Source organism: Phaethon aethereus (assembly GCF_964289735.1).
Source record: "Phaethon aethereus genome assembly, chromosome: W".
Lineage (NCBI taxonomy): Eukaryota > Metazoa > Chordata > Aves > Phaethontiformes > Phaethontidae > Phaethon > Phaethon aethereus.
This window is the reverse complement of record NC_138581.1, coordinates 13,914,060-13,941,107: the sequence shown is the minus strand read 5'-3', so window position 1 is coordinate 13,941,107 and position 27,048 is coordinate 13,914,060. Positions and strand designations below refer to the sequence as shown.

Sequence of the window (27,048 nt, the reverse complement as noted above, 5' to 3'; positions counted from 1 at the left end):
CTCACGTACAAGAGCGGCCCCAGGAAGCGCGAGCGATCTGGAGCGCGTCGAACAGGGCGGGCAAACAGGACGTGGCGCGTCAGAAGGACGTAGCGCGTCAGTTTGCGCAGGGAAGGCGTGCAGGGAAGGGCGCAGTTCCCCTCGGCACTAGTCTCTCTGACGAGTGGCCATCGGCCTCCAAGAAGAGGCTCAGCCATGGTCGTCACTCGGCTGAAGGCCGTGGCCAGAAGGAATATGGCAACACAGACAGAGCTCCCGCTCAAGCACGTGGCTGGCTGCAAAGAGTGCCTGAGCCTGTCACTTGTGCCGGAGACCAGTGGAGATACCATCTGTGTGCAGTGCAACCAGGTGAGCGACCTGCTCAGCCTGGTGGCAGAGCTAGCAGAGGCAGTGGAGAGGCTGAGGAGCATCAGGGAGTGTGAGAGAGAGATAGATTGGTGGAGCCACACCCTGCTGTCCCTGAGGCAGGGGCAGCCGGTAGAGGCTCCACAAGCAGCAGGGGATCCCCTGCCCTCTTGCTGCTGGGCAGAAGGAGGGGACCTAAGAGATGAGGGGAAATGGAAGCAGGTCCCTGCTCGGGGCGGCAGGCGAATCCCCTCCAGGCCTCCCTGACCATCCCAGCTGCCCTTACACAACAGGTATGGGGCTCTGGAACTTGAGGGCCAGGAAGATGAGGACCCTGATGAAGGTTCATCCAAGGGGTTGCCTAGGGTGAGTCAGCCAGCCCCACGCATCAAGACTTCCTCTGTTAAGAAAAAAAGGAGGGTAATTGTCGTAGGCGACTCCCTTCTGAGGGGTACAGAGGGCCCAATATGTTGACCAGACCCAACGCACAAGGAAGTCTGCTGCCTCCCTGTGGCCCGGGTGAGAGATGTCACCAGGAAACTCCCTGGTCTGGTTCAGCCCACTGATTACTACCCACTGTTGGTCCTACAGGTTGGCAACGATGAGGTTGCACTAAGAAGCCCAAAGGCAATTAAAAAGGACTTCAGAGCGCTGGGGCGACTGATCGATGGAGCGGGAGCACAGGTAGTGTTTTCATCAATCCCTTCAGTGACAGGGAAGAACACTGAAAGGAACAGGAAAGCACACTTGGTCAACACATGGCTCAGGGGCTGCTGTCGTCGGCAGAATTTTGGGTTTTTTGACCATGGGGCTGTTTACATGGCACCGGGCCTCCTGGCAGCAGATGGAGTGCAACTGACGCCAAGGGGGAAAAGGATTCTTGCTTATGAGCTGGCAGGCCTCATCGAGAGGGCTTTAAACTAGATTCGAAGGGGGAAGGGGCTAAAACCAGGCTCACTAGAGTTGAGCCTAGGGGCGGCATGCCAGAGTTGAAATCGATAGCCCAGCTCAAGTGCATCTACACCAATGCATGCAGCATGGGCAGCAAACAGGAGGAGCTGGAAGCCATTGTGCAGCAGGACAGCTATGATGTAGTTGCCATCACAGAAACATGGTGGGATGCTTCTCATGACTGGAGTGCTGCAATGGATGGCTATAAGCTCTTCCGAAGGGATAGGCAGGGAAGGAGAGGTGGTGGGGTGGCCCTGTATGTTAGGGAGAGTTTTGACTGTATAGAAATCAACGACTGTGAAGGTCAAGTAAAGTGCTTATGGGTAAGGATGAGGGGGAAGGCCAATGAGGCAGATATCTTGCTGGGAGTCTGTTACAGACCACCCAACCAGGACAAAGAGGCAGATGAAACATTCTATAAGCGACTGGCGGAGGTCTCGCAATCGCTGGCCCTTGTTCTTGTGGGGGACTTCAATGTACCGGACATCTGCTGGAAGTATAACACGGCAGAGAGGAAACAGTCTAGGAGGTTGCTGGAGTGTGTGGAGGATAACTTCCTGACACAGCTGGTAAGTGAGACTACCAGGGGAGGTGCCTCGCTTGACCTGCTGTTCACAAACAGACAAGGACAGGTGGGAGATGTGGTGGTCAGAGGCCGTCTTGGGCTTAGCGACCATGACATGATAGAATTCTCAATTCTGAGTGAAGTAAGGAGGAGGGTCAGCAAAACTGCTACCAAGGACTTCCGGAGGGCAGACTTTGGCCTGTTCAGGCCACTGGTTGAGAGAGTCCCTTGGGAGACAGTCCTGAAGGGCAAAAGGGTCCAGGAAGGCTGGACAGTCTTCACGAAGGAAATCTTAAAGGCACAGGAGCAGGCGGTCCCCATGTGCTGTAAGACGAGATGGCAGAGAAGATGGCTGGCCTGGCTGAACAGGGAGATTTTGCTGGGAAAAAGAGAGGCAAGGAGAATCTCCATCCCTTACTAGATATGGCGGGGTACATTGTCTCCAAGGATGAGGACAAGGTTGAGGTACTTAATGCCTTCTTTGCCTCAGTCTTTAATAGCCAGTCCAGGTATCCGCAGGGTATTCAGCCCCCTGAACTGGAAGATGGGGATGGAGAGCACAATAACCTCCTCATAATCCAGGAGGAAGCAGTCAAGGACATGCTAAACCACCTGGACACCCACAAGTCTATGGGGCCTGATGGGATCCACCCAAGAGTACTGAGAGAGCTGGCAGAAGAGCTTGCCAAGCCCCTCTCCATCATTTATCAGCAGTCCTGGTTAACAGGGGAGGTCCCAGATGACTGGAGGCTTGCCAATGCGATGCCCATCTACAAGAAAGGCTGGAAGGAGGATCCCGGGAACTACAGGCCTGTCAGCCTGACCTCTGTGCTGGGGAAGATTATGGAGCAGTTCGTCTTGAGAGTGCTCACGGGGCATATGAAGGACAACCAAGGGATCAGGCCCAGCCAGCATGGGTTCATGAAAGGCAGGTCCTGCTTGACCAACCTGATCTCCTTCTATGACCAGGTGACCTGCCTAGTGGATGAGGGAAAGGCTGTGGACGTTGTCTACCTGGACAGCCTTTGACAGTGTCTCCCACAGCATTCTCCTGGAGAAACTGGCATCTCGTGGCTTGGACAGGTTTACGCTTCGCTGGGTAAAGAACTGGCTGGATGGCCGAGCCCAGAGAGTTGTGGTGAATGGTGTTAAATCTGGCTGGCGGCTGGTCACAAGCGGTGTTCCCCAGGGCTTGGTTCTGGGGCCAGTCTTGTCCAATATCTTTATTGATGATCTGGATGAGGGAATTGAGTGCTCCCTCAGTAAGTTTGCAGATGACACCAAGCTGGGTGGGAGTGTTGATCTGCTGGAGGGTAGGAGGGCTCTGCAGAGGGATCTGGACAGGCTGGATCGATGGGCCGAGGTCAACTGTATGAGGTTTAATAAGGCCAAGTGCAGGGTCCTGCACTTCGGCCACAACAACCCCATGCAACGCTGCAGGCTTGGAGAGGAGTGGCTGGAGAGCTGCCCAGCGGAAAGGGACCTGGGGGTGCTGGTTGACAGCCGGCTGAACTCGAGTCGGCAGTGTGCCCAGGTGGCCAAGAAGGCCAACAGCGTCCTGGCCTGTATCAGAAATCGTGTGGCCAGCAGGAGTAGGGAAGTGATTGTGCCTCTGTACTCGGCACTGGTGACGCCACACCTTGAATACTGTGTTCACTTTTGGGCCCCTCACTACAAGAAGGATGTTGAGGTGCTTGAGCATGTCCAGAGAAGGACAATGAAGCTGGTGAGGGGTCTGGAGCACAAGTCTTATGAGGAGCGGCTGAGGGAACGGGGGTTGTTCAGTCTGGAGAAGAGGAGGCTGAGGGGAGACCTTATTGCTCTCTACAACTACCTGAAAGGGGGTTGTGGCGACGGGGGTGTTGGTCTCTTCTCCCAAGTAACTAGTGATAGGATGAGAGGATAAGAGGATATGGCGTCAAGTTGCGCCAGGGGAGGTTTAGATTGGATATTAGGAAAAATTTCTTCACCGAGTGGTCAAGCATTGGAACAGGCTGCCCAGGGATGTGGTGGAGTTACCATCTCTGGAAGTGTTCAAAAAACGTGTGGATGTGGTGCTTCAGGACATGGTTTAGGGAACATGGTGACGCTGGATTAATGATTGGACTTGATGATCTTGAAGTTCTTTTCCAACCTTAGTGATTCTGTGATTCTGTGCATTGATATTCTGGAAGAGCACAAAATCGTACTTGTCAATCATAACTCAGCATTAATAAAGTCAGTGCAATCAAATGGCAGTAAAGATATAAATGTGGGTAAGTCGGATCACATTTAGAAAAATTAAAGGAAGATACCAGATCTGGCTTTCATTTCATAGCAACATGAAGGCCAATGTTAGGAACTAGCCAAGAAGGCCCATCTGAGAGTACAAATACAATCTGGGTTTAATTTTAATATTATTAATATCCCAGTGTGATCTGAACATTTTTCTTGAACTACTTAGGCTGTAGGTTGGTGCCATATTAGCCAATGGTGATCTTATTCCCTTTTACACAGGAGGCTTTCCATTTCATTTCATAGTCTACATCATGATCCACTGTGACATTTTTATCTTCCTTTCAAATATGAAAATCCAATCGATTTGTTTTGCTTTAATTGCATTCAGTCTTATTGTTCAGAGAGGCAGTAAGCAAACTGCATCTTGGTTTCATTAACCTTTTGCTTTGTGACATTAAATTTAACCTATGTTATTTTTCTTAACCATGAGCATGCCTGTGGAATTTGAGTACTTTCACATATCAGATCGTAGAGAAGAAACAGCTTTCAGAAGGCTTTTAGGAGGAGTTGTTGCATTCTGCAGCCTGAAGCAACTAATGTGTAAGACAGAAGACAGCTACGAGCTGGAGGAGTATGCTGGTCTGTGTCAATTGAGGAGACAACATGTAATCCTCATGGCATCCTTACTTCCTTTAGCATCAAGTTATCTGCAGATGCTCTAGCTTGCAACTGACCACTGGCTGTGCTGCATATTGGAAAGCTAACTTTTTCTGTCTGAGCATACATTGGCTTGAATAAATCTTCAAGGCAATGATCAACACAAATAAGTGTTAAATTTTTACTTCAAACCAAAGTTGGTGTGTTAGCCTGAGGTTAGCCCTTGTAACAATATCATTTTGAGGAATGTACATTGGAGCCACAGTGTGAATTTCAGGAAATGCTCACACAAGCCCTTCCCTATTCAAAAAAAGATTGAAATTCAGAGGGGCAATTTTGCCTGCCTTTGAGCAGTTGTATTTCACAATTCTTTGACTCAAAAATTTGACAAAAACTCCAAATGTATGCAGGTGCAAGGAGTTATCTTTATCTACTAATCTAATAAAGTCTGGCTTAAATCTGAGTAGAACGGAATACTTTGACAGAAAGATGCATTAGCTGGGGTTAGGGAAAGACCTCCTCTTCCTGACAATATTGGCCTTTCACCTTGGCCATTGCTACCAGTTCACAGATAAAGAACTTAAGGCCAGAAGAAATAATAAGATTCTTATCTGACTTTCTGTATCAACAGCATTTGAGTCTAAGCCCCAGTATTAGGTGCAGGCATTTCAGTAAAAAAAAAAATGTTTAAATTCAGAACAGATTAAATTGTTATATGCTACAGTATACTAGGGGGAGTAAGGTACCCCTCTTCCCAAAGCTCTTGTAGTATCAGAAACCTGATGTCTTTCCAAATTCCAAAGTTAGCAGTTGGTTAGACTCTGAATACACCAGCAAAGCATATAACCACCACCATCATCATTCTTCTATTCCCTCTATCATTTCAGAGGACTGATGTTCCGTGATGGGTTCTCTGTCTGTATTTAGTGCTAAGGAATTCACTTCCAGAACCTGGAAAACAATCAGAAAATGTCTCATAACATCATGATGGGGTCAGGAGAAAGGTTTAGTTATTTCCCCCAACAGTGGCTTTAGATATGCTCCTGATTCCAGGCTGTCAGTCCACAGCTCTTTCTCTTGCTGTAGGACTAAAAGACCGCCTATGCTGTGAATGTAATCTTGCTCAATTTTCAAATTTCCCCACAATGTTCATTAATAGCAACAGATTCAGCTGTCAGAGAAAAAAAAAGTGCAACTTTCAAAAAGTATCTTTCCAAGAGTATATGGCCTGTAAGGACAGAGTATCGTTTCCATAAAAAAACTGAGTGTGGGCAAGCAGAAAGAAGGGTCTCCCTGAGCATGTGCACAGTGTGCACAGCCGCCTTAGATTAAATGTAGCTCTTGTGGGAGACAGAGAATTTAATAGTTCAGTGTTCTTTAAAAGTTAAATACTTTAACACTAAAAGTATAATCCAAGGCTTCCTTTCACTCTCTAGCATGGTTTTCATCCAGAGCTTTAACAAGCTGGTAGAAAATGTACCATTTCTAAATGTGAATGAAAGATGTTACAAAGCAGAACCCAGAATGCAGCAGAATGCAAAGACATGCCATTCAGCATCCTGGTGACCATCTTTTATTGTAGCAATCCCATTTTTGAAAGTATGTCTTTTTTTTTTTTTTTTAGGAAAGCTGCACAATGAGGTGTCAGCAAACATGCTGCTTATCATTAAAGATGTTGCTTGATGACTGCAAATACTTGTCTGTATGACCAACAATCTTAGTCAATGAGCTCCCACAGTAATGTGCAGTATCACATTCCTAAAGGAACAAATACTGTTATGTTTCTACAGCAGAAATACATGGGACTGAGAAAGTTGCCTGTGGAATATGTTCATCTGATTCGTGTGATGAAGTGTAACCTTCTGTCCTACATACCCTTGTATGACCGCAAGCCTAAGTCTAGCAGAGTGGTTAATGTATATAGTTCCTGCCTCTTGCGAAAGCCACCTAGCGAACATTCTGGTATATCAGCTCAAACCAGTTTGACCACTGACCGTTGGGGTCATCCTGGGGGCACGCTGAGGAAGATTCGAGAAGACTCTAGAAGGAGAAGAGGGCATGCGCCGAAGAAGACACGCCTATTCATGAATATGTATTAGCAGACAGGATATAAACCAAGAACAGGAACTGTACGGTGTGCATCTTGGTGGAGCGGAGACTCCTGGCGCACCCAGCGCTGTTTGCTTGCCTCTATTCACTTAATAAATTGTAAACTTAAATTGGAATCCTGTTTGGGACTCAATCATTTATCACAATTGGGGGCTCGTCCGGGAGGGTCTTGGTTCCGGAATTCTGACTTGATCTAGGAGGGGCGCCCCACCTTTTGGTGGCTCCTGGTCGGGTCGGGACTAACGCCATCCTGAACCTGAATAGGGGCAAGCAAAGAATTTGACTTTTTATGAGCTCCCTTGCCGGCTGCAGCAGTTTATTTTGCCCGTAATTCTGCGCGCGAAGATCCGAACGAAGACGACGGGGTCGTAAGTATTTAGGGTGTATACCGTTCGGTTGGGTGGGATTCGGTTGCCTGTGTGTGTAAGAGTGTGACTGAGACGGAACCTAGTTCCGAAGCGATTGTGGAGGTCTTCTAACCGCGGTTCCAATCTCCCGCGAGGGACTTGGCCGGTGAAGGACCGAAGCGATTCCTATAGGATTCGTGGGTGGGTGATAGGCCCTAAACCCCCTGCAAGACACTCTTACTGGTAACTAAGGGCTGTAGGAATTGCCACAGTAAAAATTCCTAGATGGGTCAGATGAAATCGAGAACCCAGGACCAGAAGAAAGGGAGCGAATTACTAGAAATACCTCCGGAGAGTCCATTAGGAATAATGATTAAAAATTGGAATGATAGGGGCCCCAGAAAAGGAAAAAGTAAATTAAAATTAGTTCAATATTGTATGGTTGAATGGCCGAAGAAGCCTTTGAGACCACATGTCTTTTGGCCTGTTTTTGGATCTTTTGAGACTGGATTTGTCAGGCCTTAAATATATATGTTATTTCAAAGGAACCTTTTAGTCAGGAAGAAAGTGATTATGCAGGATTATGGAACAGAACTTCACATCCTTTTCCAGCCTCAATACTTACATTAAAAACAGATGAAATGTTTGAGGAAGAAGAAGGAGATAGATAAAAATGAAAAGGGAAATGAAAAAGATGATAAATGGGAGCCACTGGATAACCTACCGCCTCCATATCCTAACAATCCATCTCTGGCAGCGGCTCCCCCTCCGGTGGCCGTAGTACCTCTACCAGTACCACCGTTGCCCCTACCTCCACCACCAACAGCACCGGAATTAGATCGACCTCCAGCTGCATGTACGAGAAGTAGGACTGCTGTATCTGAGGGAGCTTCTCTATATCCTTTACGAGAAGTACCCCTCGGAGGTAATCAGGGAGGCATCGGGTTTGTGGCAGTCCCGTTAAATACCACAGATGTAAGAAATTTCAGGAAAGAAATGGGGACCCTATTAGATGATCCCCTCGGAGTAGCTGAAAAACTGGACCAATTCCTAGGCCCCAATACCTATACCTGGGAAGAAATACAGTCCATTTTAGGGATCTTATTTACCGCTGAGGAAAGGGGAATGATTAGACAAGCTGGAATGAGAATTTGGGAAAGACAGAATCAGGCAGGACCCCCGGGAGATCAGAAATGGCCAAATGTGGATCCCCACTGGGATCATCAACAACCCCAAGGAAGACAGAATATGAGGGATTTGAGAATGTTAATCATACAGGGAATAAGGGAAGCGGTTCCCCAAGGGACAGTGGCTGGGACCGCACTCCTTAGAACACAATTTGTAGCTAAATCCTGGGGGGATATAAGAAGGAAATTAGAAAAATTGGAAGACTGGCAAGAAAGAGGACATGGGGAGTTACTTAGAGAAGCCCAGAAAGTCTACGTTAGGAGGGACGAAGAAAAACAAAAAGCAAAAGTAAAAATTTTTGTAGCAGCAGTAAGAGAAAGTCAGAAAAATAAGACTCCGTCTGGAGAGAAAAGGGAAAAAAGAATAGAGCAGACACCCCGGGGACAACCTTATCGAGAAAGATTTATGAGAAAATGTTCAAAGAAGATTAGGGGTGTCAGGGGCTATATCTTCTGGGGACTTCAACATCAACAGAGCCCTTGATAAAATTATTAATTGGTCCCCATAAAGAGGAAGTTTTATTTTTAGTGGATACAGGGGCCGAAAAATCAACCATTCAAAAACTTCCAAAAGGAATAGAAAAAGGGAAGAGTTATATGTCAGTAGTAGGAGCAAAAGGAGAGCCTTTTCTTAATGATTTACTTTTGCTCCCTGAAGCGGAATACAATTTATTAGGAAGGGATTTGATTCTGAAGTTAAACTTGAGCATTCAGAGTCAAGGGGACAAATTGCAGATTAAATTATACACTTTAACACAAGAAGATGAAGAAGCTATTAATCCCTCAGTGTGGTATAAAGAAGGGGAAACTGGAAAGATAAAAATGGACCCCATAAGCGTTCAAATAATAGATCCGCACCGCCCAATTAGAATCAAGCAATACCCTATACCTATGGAGGGTCGAAAAGGATTAAAACCTGTAGTTGGCAGACTTTTGGAAAAAGGAACCCTAGAACCATGTATGTCACCTCATAATATGCCCATTCTTCCCGTAAAGAAACCGGACGGGTCATACAGGATGGTGCAGGACTTAAGAGCTGTAAATCAGCGAACAATCACTAAATTCCCTGTGGTGGCAAATCCTTATACTTTATTGAGTCATATATCTCCCAAACATACTTGGTATAGTGTAATAGATTTGAAAGATGCTTTTTGGGCCTGTCCTCTGGATGAGGGATCCAGAGATTATTTTGCCTTTGAGTGGGAGGACCCCAAAACAGGACGAAAACAACAATAGAAACTGAAGAGGGGACCCGAAAAGCCACCATTAAATTGTTAAATTTTCTAGGGGAAAAGGGATTAAAGGTGTCCCGATCAAAGCTACAGTTTGTAGAACAAGAAGTAAAATACTTAGGACATTGGCTGAGTAAGGGAAGGAAGAAGTTAGATCCTGATAGGGTATCTGGGATTCTATCCTTAAGACTCCCACAAACAAAAAAGGAAATTAGGCAAATATTGGGATTATTAGGATATTGTAGACCATGGCTTGAAAATTATAGTGAAAAAGTAAAATTCCTATATGAAAAATTAACTAATAACCAACTTAAGTGGTTTATTGAAGATGATCAGAGATTTGAGGAAGTAAAAAAAGGCATTAACACAAGCACCTGTATTGAGCCTCCCAGATCTAGAAAAACCTTTCTATCTCTTTGTGAATACATCAAGCCAGACAGCATATGGAGTTCTTACTCAAGACTGGGCAGGAATCAAAAAACCCGTGGGGTATTGTTCTAAGTTACTTGATCCAGTAAGCAGAGGATGGCCTGCTTGTCTCCAAGCTTTGGTTGCTACAGCATTATTAATAGAGGAAGTTAGGAAGATTACCTTTAGTTCTCCTTTAAAGGTGTATACCCCACACAAAGTCAGAAATGTTTTACAACAAAAAGCGGAAAAATGGTTAACGGACAGCCGGATCCTAAAGTATGAAGCAATACTAATAGACTCCCCTGACTTAGAACTGAGGGTGACTTCTGCTCAGAGTCCAGCACAATTTTTGTTTGGAGAACCATCAGAGGAATTACAACATAACTGTTTAGAGGTGATTGAGACCCAGACTAAGGTGAGACCAGATTTAAGAGATGCTGAGTTGGAAAATGGAGAAGCGCTGTTTATAGATGGCTCCTCCCGAGTGGTAGAAGGGAAGAGAAAATCGGGTTATGCAGTAATTAATAAGGACTTGGAACTTGTGGAATCAGGACCTCTGAGTCCATCATGGTCAGCTCAGGCTTGTGAGCTGTATGCCCTATGTAGGGCCCTGGAATCATTAAAAGGAAGAAGCGGGACTATATTTACAGATTCTAAATACGCATATGGGGTGGTCCACACTTTTGGAAAAATTTGGGAAGAAAGAGGTTTGATTAATATTCAAGGGAGGAATTTAATACATCAAGAATTAATAATAAAAATTTTAAAGGCATTAAGAGAACCAAAGGAGATAGCAGTGGTACATGTGAGGGGACACCAAAAGGGATTAGATTACCGAACTGGAGGAAATAACTTAGCAGATAAAGAGGCCCAGGAAGCAGCCTTGAGGACTAAAGTTGCAAAGAAGGACGAGAGGAAAGAGAGAAGAAGTTTACCCCTGAAGAACAAACAAAATTGGAGAAAATAGGAACGTTTGCATGCGCAAACACATTGGGGTACAAAAGCGTTAAGTGATCATTTTCTTAAACAATTAGGTTGTATTGGAATTTTTGAAATAGCAAAGCAAATTACACAAGGTTGCTTAACTTGTCAAAAGGTAAATAAGAAAGTGTTTCGACAAGTAGCCACGGGAGGGAGAAAAACAGCTTACAGAACTTTTGAGAAAGTACAAGTCGATTTCACTGAATTGCCTAAGGTAGGGAGGATAAAATATTTATTGGTAATAGTAGATCATTTAACACAGTGGGTAGAAGCGTACCCTGTAGCACGAGCTACGGCACAGATGGTGGTAAAAATTTTATTGGAACATTTGATACCTAGATATGGGATAATCCAGTACATTGATTAAACATAAGAACTAAACCATACAGTGAGACTGGATTATCGCCATATGAAATGTGATATGGCATGCCTTATTTTCAAGGCATGCCTCTGGGGAACAATGTAATTGAGGATCATAGTATCCAACAATATATAATTACCATTGGAAAAAGATTAAAAGAATTAAGAGAGATTGGGATGGTGGCCCAAACACCACCTTTAGGATTTGCAATTCATCAGTTAGAACAAGGAGATAAAATTCTGATAAAAACATGGAAAGAAGGAAACCTATCTCCCCTCTGGGAAGGACCTTTTCTTGTTTTATTAACTACAGAAACAGCTGTGAGAACTGCTGAAAAAGGATGGACACATGTGTCGCGAGTGAAAGGTCCAGTGAAGGAGTGGAAAGTCACATCTGACTAAATTGCTGTGGGAATTTTATTGTGGCTACTCCTGTAGAATTGGTGAACAGGGAGACTCCTGAGTGGATATCCATTAGGGAAAACAATTAATAACAGGGATCAGTTTTGCAAATACACTAGTGTATGGGAGGATCAGCAAAGAATAATATTTTTTTTAAAAACTCGAAAAAGGAGCTGGAACTAGAATTTGTCCTTTGTGTAGAAGGTGGTGTTTATTTGTAAGAGCGAAATGTTCTCAGTGCAATAAGTATATTATCTCTCCAAGAGGAGGACAAGAACGTAGTTTAAGAAATAATATAGACTTTAGGTGCATCCGCTGTGGAACATCCACCCCCTTAGAAGAATTACCGTGGGTTAGATTTTATTGTTATCAGTTTAATCAAGTAGTTTTTCTTTTTCTCTCAATTAATTTGGGTACTAAGAAAGCACCCCCTTAAAGGAAGGAAGAGGGCAAGACCAGAGGGGAACTGGTGTTGCGGCTTAAAAAGGGTCTGCCAAGGGCTGCAACCCCTTCGGGCTGTGACCGCCAATCACTATGGCCCTGACCGGACCTCTTCTAGTTCTACTTGGGGTGAGTTCCTTGACTCCGACTACGGCACATAACTGTAGTCAATGTGTAGTACCCTGGTGTATCATACTGTCTATGGCTGTAAAGGCCAGAAAATAGGAACCTGCATTTATAACCAAACCCAGTATGCTCTATGCAAGTGATAAATATTTGTGTCCTAAAACCTCGCCCCCCCATTGTTATGTTCCATATAGTAATTGTGGAACAGAGAAGGTAACAGGACCGTATGCTATGATCCAAAAGAACTCCCTTATCAATATTGGGTAGAGATGAAGACAGAAGTAGGAAGATTAATTGGAACAAGTAAGGTTGTAACCAATTTGAACAGCATCAAGCTGGGGTTTACCCTAGAAGTGTGTAGGAACTAACTTAGAAGCAAAAATTGAAAAACTGAGGACCTTTTCTAATTGTACAGCCCGTACCTGTAATCCGATAAATGTAACTCTTCTAAACTTAGAAAAGTGGAAACGGGAAAAAGTAACCAAAATGGGACTTATGATATATGGACCTGGAGAAGACCCAGGTGTAGTTATTAGTATTGAAATAAAAGAAAGAACAAAAGAATCAGTACAGCATAGACTGTTATTTAATTAATTTTATCATGAAATAGAAACAGGAGTGAAACATGAAATTCCCACAGTTGCTAAAAATCTATTTGTAAATCTTGCTGAAAACATTGCTAAGTCATTGAATATAACTAATTGTTATGTTTGTGGTGGAACAAATCAAGGTGAATGATGGCCATGGGAAGCTATGGAGAGCAATATAAGTAATCCCCAAGTTTGGAAAACAATGGGAAAGGGTAATAGGAAACAACAATGGGTACTCCAAACGAGTATAATTGGAAGGAGTTGTTGGCAAAATACCAAATGGTTGGCCAACTCCTGAAGGACATTATTGGATTTGTGGCAAACTAGCATATGCATATTTGCCAAAGAATTGGAACTATAAGACCTAGTTTTTTCCTGTTACCCATAAATCGGGGAGAGCGACTAGGAGTCCAGGTGTATAACGAATGGCCTCCTGAGAGAATCATTGCCTATTATGATCCAGCTACATGGGACAAGCTGTGGTAGAAATAGTTGTAAATAAAACCGGAGATGCACTCGGATTAATTGCAAAACAAAATACCAAGATGAGAACTGCTTTATATCAAAATCGCTTAGCTTTGGATTATTTGCTAGCACAAGAAAGAGTCGTCTGTGGAAAATTTAATCTTAGTAACTGTTGTTTAGAAATTGATGCTGTAAATGAGCTTGTAAAAGAAATGAAGAAAATTGCACATGTCCCAGTTCAAACTTGGAATGGAGTCAATCTAGGAGGATTTTGGGGAGATTTTATGGGTGGCGATTGGCTTACTAAAATTGGGATAGTTGTATTGGGGATATGTGGGGGATTGTTACTAGATTAATCCACTCGGTTATACAAGGAATGCAGATATCTGCAGTATCTATTCGTTATAATAAAAACAAAAGATGTTCAGCAAGTGTTGACTCGATTGGAAATGAAAACACGAATCAATACTATAAAGAAGAAGATGGGGGATTGTGAAATATGTTCATCTGATTCGTGTGATGAAGTGTAACCTTCTGTCCTACATACCCTTGTATGACCGCAAGCCTAAGTCTAGCAGAGTGGTTAATGTATATAGTTCCTGCCTCTTGCAAAAGCCACCTAGCGAACATTCTGGTATATCAGCTCAAACCAGTTTGACCACTGACCGTTGGGGTCATCCTGGGGGCACGCTGAGGAAGATTCGAGAAGACTCTAGAAGGAGAAGAGGGCATGCGCCGAAGAAGACACGCCTATTCATGAATATGTATTAGCAGACAGGATATAAACCAAGAACAGGAACTGTACGGTGTGCATCTTGGTGGAGCGGAGACTCCTGGCGCACCCAGCGCTGTTTGCTTGCCTCTATTCACTTAATAAATTGTAAACTTAAATTGGAATCCTGTTTGGGACTCAATCATTTATCTCATTGCCCATCTACATTAAAGGTGTCATTTTATGGATTCTAAAATTGTAAAAACTGGAGATACACACATTTTCAGATGGAAAATCAGACAGTTGCTTGGGGCTTTTTCTTTTTGGTATAGGCACATTTCAATAACTTTTTCAGTATATTTCCTATGAGAATGCTCTATATATTACCTCATCTGTCTTCATAAAAGCTGTTTAATTCTTCACAGCCATTGATTTTAAGGCACATGTCAAGCAAGCAGAACATCATTACCCTTCCTTATAAATAAGGCACAGTCAAATTCTGCCCTTGAACTGTCCGTTCACACACACAAAAGTATCACAGAAGTAAATCTGTATTTCCCATATTTTACTTAGAAAAACCTCACATTGACAGTTAAGTTGGGAACAACTTGGTAAAGGGCTTAATTGGATGACCCAGAAGTTATTTACAAAACAGAGGACAACATTAGGTGAAACAAACACAAATAATATACCTTCAGGAGCATTTTGAAACTAGAGTCTACACTGAAAGTACTGGTGAACTGAGTGTTTCCAAATTTCTTTTGGTGGCTTTTTTGAGGGAATGAAGATTAATAAATTAAAATGACCTTAAAAATGAAAATATTTTCTGGCTCATTTAGTGACAAGTCAATATAATTTTATTGGTGACGAAGGCTACAAAAACAAACTTTCATTCATTAGCAAGCCAACCACCAAAAACCAGAAGTAACCTTGAATAAATTGCAGGGCAGTGTATTACTAAGCATGTATTTTTACACTTAAGTCTGAAGCTAACTGTCTAAAAAATAATGTTTAGAAAGCACAATGAAAAATGAACAATACTTACAACCATACCGTTTAGGGACACCCAGCAATCTGGTGGGAAATCCTGGAGTAATGGTACTAAAAACTGCAGACAACCATCCCAGTGACACAGCAGCAGCATCATTCCAATCAGATTAAAGATTCTCACCACGGCACTGGCCAGATCATATGTCATGTGGAAAATCTGGAGGCAAAAATTATACGACATATGTGATGCAAATCAGAAATACAAACCATTTACTTCTCATCAGGCAGGTTAAAGACAAAGAAGTATCATCCTGAACTTTTAAGCAAGCTGAGAGTTCTCATCAAGGCCCATTAATTTGGGTAGAGAGCTGTGCTGACACACCTGACTCTTGGCTGCACCCCTGTGTTATATAAGCTGCTGAAAAGGGCTTATTTTGGATCTGAAGTCACCAAGTGAAGCATTTTCTTAAAGCCTACAACTTCTTTCAATTGAAGCAAGTCTCACAAAATTAAAAAAAAAAAAAAAAGTTGAGAAGCTTGGTAAAAGTAGTGAGACCATTACTTGTCTGTGAACTTGGTGTCAAAATACTTACAAAGTTGTGTGAGATACAAATTCAATGATCTGTTCTGAGAAGATTCACTTTCACATTTCTTAATTTCTTAAAAGCACCAAAATCTGTGTGAAAAAACAATGTAAATAATTTTACATATTTTTGGACTTCTGTTTTTACACTGTGTATTTATTAATCCAATTTGCACATACCAGTCCAAGAAAAATGACACTGAAGTATTTCATTGCTCTTAATCATTGGCAGTTTTCCAAAAATACTGAGAATACTGAAACACCTGTAGTAGCTAAGTTTATGTCAAACTAATATAATCATTTGAATTTCAATATATTGCTCCATTCTTAGACAAAAAATGTTTGCATTTGAAAAGTCTTACAGCAACACATATATATATACTCTTAAAAACAACACAGACATTTTCAAGTTTGTCATGGGCAAGACTGTTGGACAGAATTAGCATGAACAGCAGCAGTCAGTTGCCAAATAGTATGGAGAAAAACGTTATATTTAGCACTTCTATATTGTTTTTAAAGCGCTTTCAAGGTACAAATACAGCCATATTATTTACTTATTACACAATTCAGTCAACTCAGGGTAAATATGCTATATCTTAATACACATACATAATTATCACTATCCAGGAGTTCAGTTTAGAAGATGAAGAATGTCCGGTTGATATTTAATGGAATTTTAAGTAGAAAATATTATTTCGTTGTACAGATAGACATAGAAATCAGAGGCTTTAGTGCTGAAAATATCAGATTGATAGAGGTATACAGCCATATTGGCACATGCCATTTTGCATTTGTAAATAAAAGAATTCACACATAAAAGAGGGAACGTTTGTACCCTGACTTTTACATATCTAAACTGAAAATGGGATTAAGTACCCACACTGTAAATGAGTGCAAGTGCAAATATGGAGAACGCATTAAAGTGCCTTTCAACATAATTTTCTGTTAGTGAAAGTTTGTCCTTGCTTGAAAATGATGGAGTATGTTTTGAGTCCCAAAATGCAAAACCTACATAGTAGAAACATACCTCAGACATTAACTTTATGTGCAAAACATTTTTTTCAAGCTAGGGCATTTTAAGAGAATATATTCCCAATCCCAGTTTGATAAACATTGGAAATAGTAACACTATTGCTTCTATTGCATTATTGCTGAATAATGCTTGTAACATTATTCAAAATCTCATGTCTTATCCAAATACCATCTACCTCCTGTCAAAACTGAGGAGATGGCACTGATATTTAGGAGATACTGTAAATGGGAATAAACAGAAAAGTGTCACCATTACACATGTTGTTTAGAAATGTATTTATTTTATAGCTATTTCAATAGCTACAGTTTCAGTAGCATGATATGAATTCAGAGAGTGAATATGTGAAACTGAAATAATTTTCTTTTAAAGAACTGAAAAAAATAGCAAGGATTACCACTGTTTTGGAACACTAGCACTCATTCAGGTTACACCTTATCCACATGGCTATTTTATTACACGTGCAAAGTTCAGATGAATTCCTGATCACATGAAAAGTTGCACTATTTTTTTCAGAGAAAGCAGGATTTCCCCTAGAATATTTGTCTGAAAAAGTGCAGCAGATCAGATAGGAATAATACATATTTTACACAGAGATCACAACTTCCCCGGGAATTTTCTATTGCTCCAGAAAAGCAAGTTATCACATATCTACACTAGGGCTGGACAAAAAACAAAGTTCCCACCCGTGCTGTTTTCATACTGCCTCAAGCTTCCCATCAGGCTTTACCATAAGAGACCAGATTTTCAGAATAATTCACTGTATTGGATGCTCAGTGTTTTTAAAAAAACAGGTCACAAATACGACAATCAACCAGAGCCAAACTGAGCACAAACATCTTTATTTATGTACTTACAGAATCACAGAATCACAGAATCACAGAATCACTAAGGTTGGAAAGGACCTTCAAGATCATCAAGTCCAACCATTAATCCAGCGCCACCATGTCCCCTAAACCATGTCTTGAAGTGCCACATCCACACGTTTTTTGAACACTTCCAGAGATGGTGACTCCACCACCTCCCTGGGCAGCCTCTTCCAATGCCTGACCACCCTCTCGGTGAAGGAATTTTTCCTAATATCCAATCTAAACCTCCCCTGGCACAACTTGAGGCCATTTCCTCTTGTCCTATCACTAGTTACTTGGGAGAAGAGACCAACACCCCCGTCGCCACAACCCCCTTTCAGGTAGTTGTAGAGAGTGATAAGGTCTCCCCTCAGCCTCCTCTTCTCCAGACTAAACAACCCCAGTTCCCTCAGCCGCTCCTCATAAGACTTGTGCTCCAGACCCCTCACCAGCTTCATTGCCCTTCTTTGGACACGCTCCAGCACCTCAGCATCCTTCTTGTAGTGAGGGGCCCAAAACTGAACATAGTATTCGAGGTGTGGCCTCACCAGTGCCGAGTACAGGGGCACAATCACTTCCCTACTCCTGCTGGCCACACGATTTCTGATACAGGACAGGACGTTGTTGGCCTTCTTGGCCACCTGGGCACATTGCCAGTTCATATTCAGACAGCTGTCAACCAGCACCCCCAGGTCCCTTTCCGCTGGGCAGCTCTCCAGCCACTCCTCCCCAAGCCTGTAGCGTTGCATGGGGTTGTTGTGACCCAAGTGCAGGACCCGGCCCTTGGCCTTAGTAAACCTCATACAGTTGACCTCTGCCCATCGATCCAGCCTGTCCAGATGCCTCTGCAGAGCCCTCCTACCCTCCAGCAGATCTACACTCCCACCCAACTTGGTGTCATCTGCAAACTTACTGAGGGAGCACTCGATCCCCTCATCCAGATCATCAATAAAGATATCGAACAAGGCTGGCCCCGGAACCAAGCCCTGGGGAACACCACTTGTGACTGGCCGCCAGCCAGATTTAATGCCGTTCACCACAACTCTCTGGGCTCGACTATCCAGCCAGTTCCTCACCCAGCCAAGAGTAAACCTGTCCAAGCCACGAGCCGCCAGTTTCTCCAGGAGAATGCTGTGGGAGATGCTGTCAAAGGCTTTACTAAAGTCCAGGTAGACAACATCCACAGTCTTTCCCTCATCCACTAGGTGCGTCACCTGGCCATAGAAGGAGATCAGGTTGGTCAAGCAGGACCTGCCTTTCATGAACCCATGTTGGCTGGGCCTGATCCCTTGGTTTTCCTGCAGATGCCCTGTGAGCACTCTCAAGACGAACCGCTCCATGATCTTCCCCAGCACAGAGGTCAGGCTGACAGGCCTGTAGTTCCTGGGATTCTCCTTCCGGCCTTTCTTGTAGATGGGCGTCACATTGGCAAGCCTCCAGTCTTCTGGGACCTCCCCTGTTAACCAGGACTGCTGATAAATGATGGAGAGGGGCTTGGCAAGCTCTTCCGCCAGCTCTCTCAGTACTCTCGGGTGGATCCCATCAGGCCCCATAGACTTGTGGGTGTCCAGGTGGCTTAACAGGTCCTGAACTGCTTCCTCCTGGATTATGAGGAGTATATTGTGCTCTCCATCCCCATCTTCCAGCTCAGGGGGCTGAATACCCTGTGGATACCTGGACTGGCTATTAAAGACTGAGGCAAAGAAGGCATTAAGTACCTCAGCCTTGTCCTCATCCTTGGAGACAATGTTCCCTGCCATATCCAGTAGGGGTTGGAGATTCTCCTTGCCTCTCTTTTTTTTGTTAATATATTTGTAGAAGCATTTTTTATTATCCTTTACAACTGTGGCCAGACTGAGCTCTAGCCTTTCTAATTTTGTCCCTGCTTGACCTAACAAGATCCTTGTACTCCTCGTGAGTTGCCTGCCCCTTCTTCCAGAGGTGATAAACTCTCCTCTTTTCCCTGAGTCCCAGCAAAATCTCCCTGTTCAGCCAGGCCGGTCGCCTTCCCCGCCAGCTCTTCTTACAGCACATGGGGACTGTCTGCTCCTTACTTAGAAAGAGAACTTTTCTGAAAACATGCACCTAGGTGTATGTGATGAGCAGGGGAAGATCTGGTTCTCCAAAACTCTTCCAGAGTCCATAAAACAACACTTGCATTGACCCAAGGCTCTTGAATCCTTATCCTGCCTCTGTAACTATGGGCCTAGGCACCACGATAGATTGTACATGTATCCTGTGATCAAAGTTGCATTAAAATGGTCATTCTGTGGCTCTTTCACTTGGATGGAGCCCATTTCTGGGCACCAATTCAGATTACAGAGATGCTCTGAATTGCAAAGCTCATATCTTGATATAGAATTTCCAAGATTTTAGATCATTTTGTGCTGGTACATTTTCATTTCAAATTTTAAAGTACCACGTTATTAAATTGGGTAATGTGCACTGAAAAACAAAAAAAGCAGGTGGATGGATTTGCCAATGTATTTATTTAAGCATTTCCGAGATCTTGCTTAGCTCTTAAGGATGTATCACTTCCTGCTTACCCCGTGAGATTGTGCGATGGCTCAGTAAGACTTCCCAAATGAGCCAATAGAATCAGTACAAAGAGATATTACAAAGGGAGACTAAAATTCAAACCAAACAGCTGGAGCACTGTGTTCAAACTAAAGGACCTTGCTGAACCAAAGAGATCTGTCATTGGGTTTGGACTCTATTCTATCTTGTTACAGTGGTATGACTGAGTAACTATTGTTTTTCTTCAAAGCCTCTTCATTAGTAGTGTGCCTCTGCAGTAATGGTCACATACTGGAAGAACAATAACATGTTGAAAATTTTATGTGAAACCAAATCCAGCAAAGGAAATGACTACAACAGTCAGTATACGACGCTGCAACCTTCCATCATTTCTGAAACCTTTCACTCCAGAAATAGCTCCTGTACAGCTTAGCATTCAGGATCAGTATTATTAAAAATGCATGAACATATTCTGGATATTATCTGGATTACTTAACATGGTAGCATTGTATCAGCATTTCAGCCATACCACCAATTAATTGCAGTGTTTTATCGCTCATCTTTTGCTTATATACTCTAATATGTGTAGCCTATTCTAATAACTGTGATAACTCTCTATTAAAGAAAATAACTTCATAAGAAAAATCTTAAGCCAATATTGAAAAAATCTTTTCACCAGCTTTGCATATTCTCTCTCCAGTAAATAAAAGCTTTTTTTTTCCTAAAAGGAATTTATGGTGGAAATCTGTGTTTGGTTGGAAAAAACATTTAAATACCCAGTTCACTGTAAGTGAACAATAATATTTGTTGATGGTACTATATTTACATCTTTATGTTTGGAAGGGATGTGTGTGTTTTTTTAAACTAATAGCCAAACTACCCTGTAGACTGCAGTCATATATTGCATGTTTAATATTTTATGTTCTTCTATTCAGGAACTGATTGTGATATATTGAAAAAAGAGCAGTAAAAGAAGTCATATTTTTATAACATTTTCTTTTTGCAATCACAAAGTACAGTGGTGGAGGTCTCATTCATCACTTATTTTGATGACAGAATGTACCTTATTAGACTAAGCCTTTACCTTCATTAACTGAAGCAAAGTAAAAACAAATTTAAAAAACCCCAACAGTTCATAGCTGTCAGAGACACAAACATGCAATACTAACAGCCTGTCTTCATGACAAAATTTAGCTGAAGCTATTCTCCTTAAGTTATAGTACCAAACTGAGAGTGACCATATGGAAAATAATACTTGAATTGTACATGAGCACAGAGATTGAGTTTTGTCAGCTTGAAGTATAGCTCAGTTTCTATTTCAGCATTATTCCAAGCATCAACATCGCCTGACCTTCAGCTCAAGCTTCTTGATGAGCCAAGTATCTCAAGTGACAGCATCACTGAACTCAAGCTGGAGATGTCTGTAGGTGGAGCTGAGCTAGAAGGAACATTTCATTCATTATCTTTTATAATTATTTGTATCTTACAAAGAAGGCAGGTTGAAGATACAGTCAGTCTCTAAATGGCCCAAAATATTATCTATGATTTCTTTTACTAGCTGAGCGAGAGGAAGTGTTTCTCATACTAATGTGCGGATGAACTCTGGTAGCAACAAGAGAAAAGAAATAAGTTATTCACCATCACTCATCTGCCCACAGAAAGGCCAATGCAGGGACTCCCACAGCGCTGAAAAGGGCAGCAGAGCAAGCAATGTGAATCCTAAAAAATATCACTACCTACAACATTTCAAATATAAGGGCATAAAGTCAGATACCTGATGGCATTTTTAGGAATTAATATGAGCTTCTGAAGCCTAAGTTCCCCCAGTTTTAATATACTTACATAAGCTGTTTTCATCCTTATTAAATGTGAAATAAAACAATAAATATCAGACATATATTTATAAAGGAGTCTACCATAAAATGTGACAAAACTGCTGAGACAATTTAGGGATATCCCTAGGAAGTACTGAAATCTTCACAAGAAGTGCCATATCTGATACTTGTTTTATACCATTTTTGATCACTCAGGTCTCACAAACCTTGGACCCTTTTGATTTCCATTTTTAAAACATAACTTTGGAGATTATAACACTCCTTTGAGCCATGTATTTAAAAGAGAGGAAAGGGGCAGTGCCTTGGCTGCACCTGCCATCGAAACAGGAGGGACACGATCTGGACTCCCAGATTCACAGATCCAACAGTAAAACAGATCACGAACATTTGCTGTGATCCCTTTCAGATTTCTTAGTTCTGCTTGTTGTGTCTATGAGTGATGGTTGCCTTTAATATTAAATGCATCCCAGGATGTTTCAAAGTATGGACTCAGGTACATAAAGCATCTAAGGAATCAAATGTTTTTAGGTTTAACTGGGACAACCATAACTGAAGAAAGACTTCTACCCAAATTCAATAAAAATGAATAAACACTGCAGGAAGTATTTATAAATACATACAAAGTAACAGCATATCCCAGAACAATATATTTTTACAGTCAGTATGGTACAAATAGGACACGTGTAACCAACTTCTTTCAAATAAAACTAAACTTCATTAGTTTTAGGTTTTTTTAGGGTAGTCATGTTTTAACTTCCACACTGTGAATATGAAATGAAATCAGATACTTTCTGAAAGTAGAAGCATCAGAAAATTGGATGTACACAGAAACTTGAAAGTTTGCATGTTTATAAAAATTGTATCTGAAACTATTGTTTCTGTAAAACAATTGTCTTGGTGTTTTTTCTTTTCACTAGATCTTCTGTATGTCATGACAGGCTGCAAATACTTCAAGGAGCTTCTCTTGCCTCAGCCAGAACCAGGCTTGGGAAGCAAAAGAAAGTCTGTGAATAAAAGGAAAATAAAATTTTCTCTTACATCATCTTAAACCCCCAAAAGAATCAGTTTGAGATTTAAGGGGATGGTTCATTAATGTTCTCAAATCACCAGTTCTTTTTACATGATGCCCACCCCCAAAGTCATACTGCTGCATATCTGAGCTTCAAACTAATTGTCCTAATTATAATACAGCAACATAATGATCTAATAGTAAACAACTGAAAAAATGAGGAATATTTCTCCTCGGGAATTAAAGTCGGTGTCTTACTGAAGCTGTTGAGGTTAATCTTCCAAGCACAGAAATAATGGACAAGGAATTGAAAATAAAAGTCATTATGTTAATTTTCCCGTGGAATAAAAGTTCTGACACCAAATTGATTCAGAAGGCTTTCTTTTAATAGCATGTGATACCTTCATTTTTAAAAGCCCCAAAATGTTGTTTTATGAGGCACAACTGTTACATTTTAATGTTTCTATATTTGGGTTCTTAAAATTAAATATAATCCACGAATAAAACATGTAAAATTCCATACTGTATTAGAATCTAAATTTTGCTTTTTATAGTAATCAAAAAGAAGAGTTCATAGGCCAATCCTTATTAAAAAAAAAAGACTTTGGTTATATCAAGGATTGTCAGTACAAGTCAAGGCAGAAGATTAGTGCACAATACTGTGTGAAAGTCAGAACTCTTCATCAGTCGGATGCTTAAAGCCCAACATACAGAAAATTAATTTATTCCTGTGAAAATCTTGGTAATCTTGGTAATAGCAAACATGATAAAACCACTTAATCACACACACACTTAAAAACTCAAAGGAATAACATATAAAATTATATATATGAATAAATTATTATGCTAATTACATATCTGTGATTTGAAGTCTAAGTGAATGTTTCACAATATTGAAAAATTATTTTAAAAATTATATGGTTAATTGAACTGCATTATAAAAAACTTTTTTCCAGGAAGTGCAAACGAAGTCTACAGTTAAAATCTTACTGTCACTCAAAATCACATAAAAGACCTCTTTTGGGGTTTTAAAAGTTAAATACAAAAAAAGAACTGATGCCTGAGCAGGTAGAAAGAACACGCCAGAATAGTAGTCTTAATAATCACCTCAAAGTTTTCCAGCAGGAATTAAGAATTCAGTTGGCTGCTAAAAACTTAATGTAGTCAGAAATATATTACCAGTTCAAAGAAATTACTTTGGAGATTTGCATACAATACCGTCTCTTGTAAAATATGTTTACTTGGTTTAGTACATAAAACTACCTTGAGCAGAAATTTCAGGTGCTAAACTATTCTATTTTTGTAACTGTGTTCAACATTTGGTAAATACATGACTATCATTATGAAAAGTGAGTGTATGTTTCACATCCACAAACATAATTTGCACACAGTTCTGAATACTCAAAAGTCTCTACAGATCTCTATGGATAGCCTATGAAAAAATGAGGGATTGAAAAAAAAAAGACATAAAAGGCATACAATATCAGAAAACAGGAACTACGGTAAGAAGAAAGAAGTGTTCTTCTATGCTCCTAGTTGGGTTCTTTTTTTTGCCTATTTCCAAAATATTATTTAAAATAATACTTGCTGCTGATGGGTAAAATTTTTCAGGATTCAATGTGCAATTTTTTTGGACTCTGTTTTAATGCTATCAGTCATAACGATGAAGAGCTGATAAGGGGACATTGTGCCTGGACTGAGTTTTTCACATTATTTTTTTAAACAATTTAATATTAATTTATTAGTTATATTTTAACATGATTATTTTACTATGGTAAGGTATTTTGAAAAAGAAAATTGTTAGTGCACAGGAAGCCTAATGTGTAAAGCCATGGTATCTCTCACAGTACTTACTACTATGTAGTCTCTCCAAGAAGAGTTTACATTTAGCAATATATATTTTTTTAACTAGGACCTTGTTAAACACAATGCCTAGCTATAGTTTGCCATATGAATAATGGAACAAGACAGATTGCTTTATAAATGGCACAACATGTCCACCTATTAATTTGAAACATACACTAAATGTGAATAATATAACTGGAATAATTATTTACTAAAACTCATCAACAGCAAATGATAAACTACACAAAGATGTGGTAAGCCAAGTAAGCTTTTCAACTCCACTGAAAAATAACAATATCATGTAATTTCTTTTCATGCTAAATGAATATTCCTACATCACCACCACCACTACCCCCAATTTTTTTTTCTTTTGTATCACTCTTGCACTTTTTCTAGCACGTCACTAAGAGAAGTGCACTGAGCCTCTGGTCAGCCCAATACAATGCCCTTCCTCTGGCCTCACACTCTCCCACACATTAATTTTGTGACTTTTCACGCCATTCAACTGCTGAGCACAGAGGTGCTCTTGTGTGCTCTTTGTCCTGATCCATTTGTGCAGCGAGCTGCCTACCTAACCAGCCTTGTCCAGCATCTCTGTTGGGCCACGGCACAAGGTTGCCCTCAGCCTAGCAATCACCATGTTTAGCAATCACCACGTTAGGTTTATTCCTGCTGAGGGTGTACAGTGAAGGCCCAGCATTTCCAGATATGGATCTGTACTTGTCTCTTTGCCTTTACTTTCTTGGCTGTCTTAGCACTGGCTTTCTATTGTTTTCTAGATGATCTGATGAAGATGTCTTGTTCTCAAATTGCTCTTAAAGTTTGCTGCAGAATATATTGCCCCATTTTCTAAGTACAGAATAACCACCAGGTTGCACTTTGCAAAGGCTGGCTTCGTTTCCCTACTGCAGCTCTTGCTGAAATTGGAGTCATCACCATTGACCATCTATTGTCTATCCTCAGAAGTCTGGTCTGAACATTTGTCGTGTTTTAGCGCCAGCTGGCAACTAAGCACCACGCAGCCGCTCACTCCGCCTCCCACAGTGGGACGGGGGAGAGAATTAGGAAAAAACCCTCATGGGTTGAGATAAACACAGTTTAATAGGACAGAAAGAGAGAAAGAAACAACAAAGATAACAACAATAAAGGAATGTACAACAACAAGTGATGCCCAATACAGCAATTGCTCACCACCCCGAGATCGACAGCCCGTCCCCGAGCAGCGTTTTCCACCCCCCGGCCAACTCCAGTTTATGTACTGGGCATGACGTCGTATGGTAGGGAATACTTCTTTGGCCAGTCTGGGTCAGCTGTCCCGGCTGTGTCCCCTCCCAGCTCCCCGTGCACCCCCAGCCTGCTCGCTGGCAGGCCAGCACAAGAAGCTGGACTGTCCTTGACTGCTCAGCAACAACCCAACACATCAGCACATTATCAACAGTTTCTCATCCCAAATCCAAAACACAGTCTCACACTAGCTTCTGTGAAGAAAACCAGCTCTATCCTGGCTGAAACCAGGACAGTATCCACCCCTTATTCCATACCATTTACGTCATGCTCACGTCCTACACTTTTCAATACATTCCAATTATTCATTATTACTCTTCCTGTCTTTTAATATATACACAGAGATATCACTTTCTTAGTCCATGGGCCATCGCTTTAAAATGTCTGTGGAGTTCATTCCGTCCATGACTCTGGGCTTCATCCATCATAGCAGTCTCTCAGGGCAGGGGAGATGGTATGTGGTGTTGGATTGTCATCTGGCACGGTCCATGGCCATGATCTGCAGGTCGAAGACGTCAATCTCGAGGGAATTGTTGGGCGCAAGCTGCTGAAGCCAGTTCTGGTTCCATCACTGCTGCACGTTGTTTGGTTTCAGTGAAGCTCATTCTTCATCAGCCTGGGTGATTCTTACTATAATACCATTGATATGTATATGGTAGATAGCAACCATAGTAGTAATGTCATACTGTATTGTGTAACAATTAACATAATACAAATCAAATCATTGACAATTTTCACCCCAAATAAAATCTCCTTGAGGTACACATCGGACGTCCCCATCCTTCCGCATTACCCACCAAGTGCACCCAGGTCCCTGGGCAAAGGCAATCCCATGAATGGGTTTGCCTTTGCCTGAGGCAGGAGTAACCCAGACTGTCTTCCCCAGCATATTTCTCACATGCACCACAGGGACTTTATCCCCTTCTACAGTACATAAAATATTGATTGGGCAGGGCCGGCTCTATTAGTAGATCCCCGGGAGTTGACTAACCAGGTGGCTTTGGCTAAA

At 41.8% G+C, this 27,048-nt stretch overlaps 1 protein-coding gene across 1 annotated transcript in view; it reads right to left on the bottom strand.

Moving 5' to 3' along the window:
• The window catches only part of LOC309415040 (potassium/sodium hyperpolarization-activated cyclic nucleotide-gated channel 1-like), a gene marked incomplete at both ends in the record, with an annotated part of 268,544 nt that overhangs the window by 107,182 nt on the left and 134,314 nt on the right, over nt 1-27,048 (bottom strand). Inside the window, one exon of the mRNA XM_082012431.1 lies at nt 15,144-15,305. Coding sequence (XP_081868557.1) covers nt 15,144-15,305 — 162 coding nt within the window. The remainder of the gene's footprint in view (nt 1-15,143; nt 15,306-27,048) is intronic.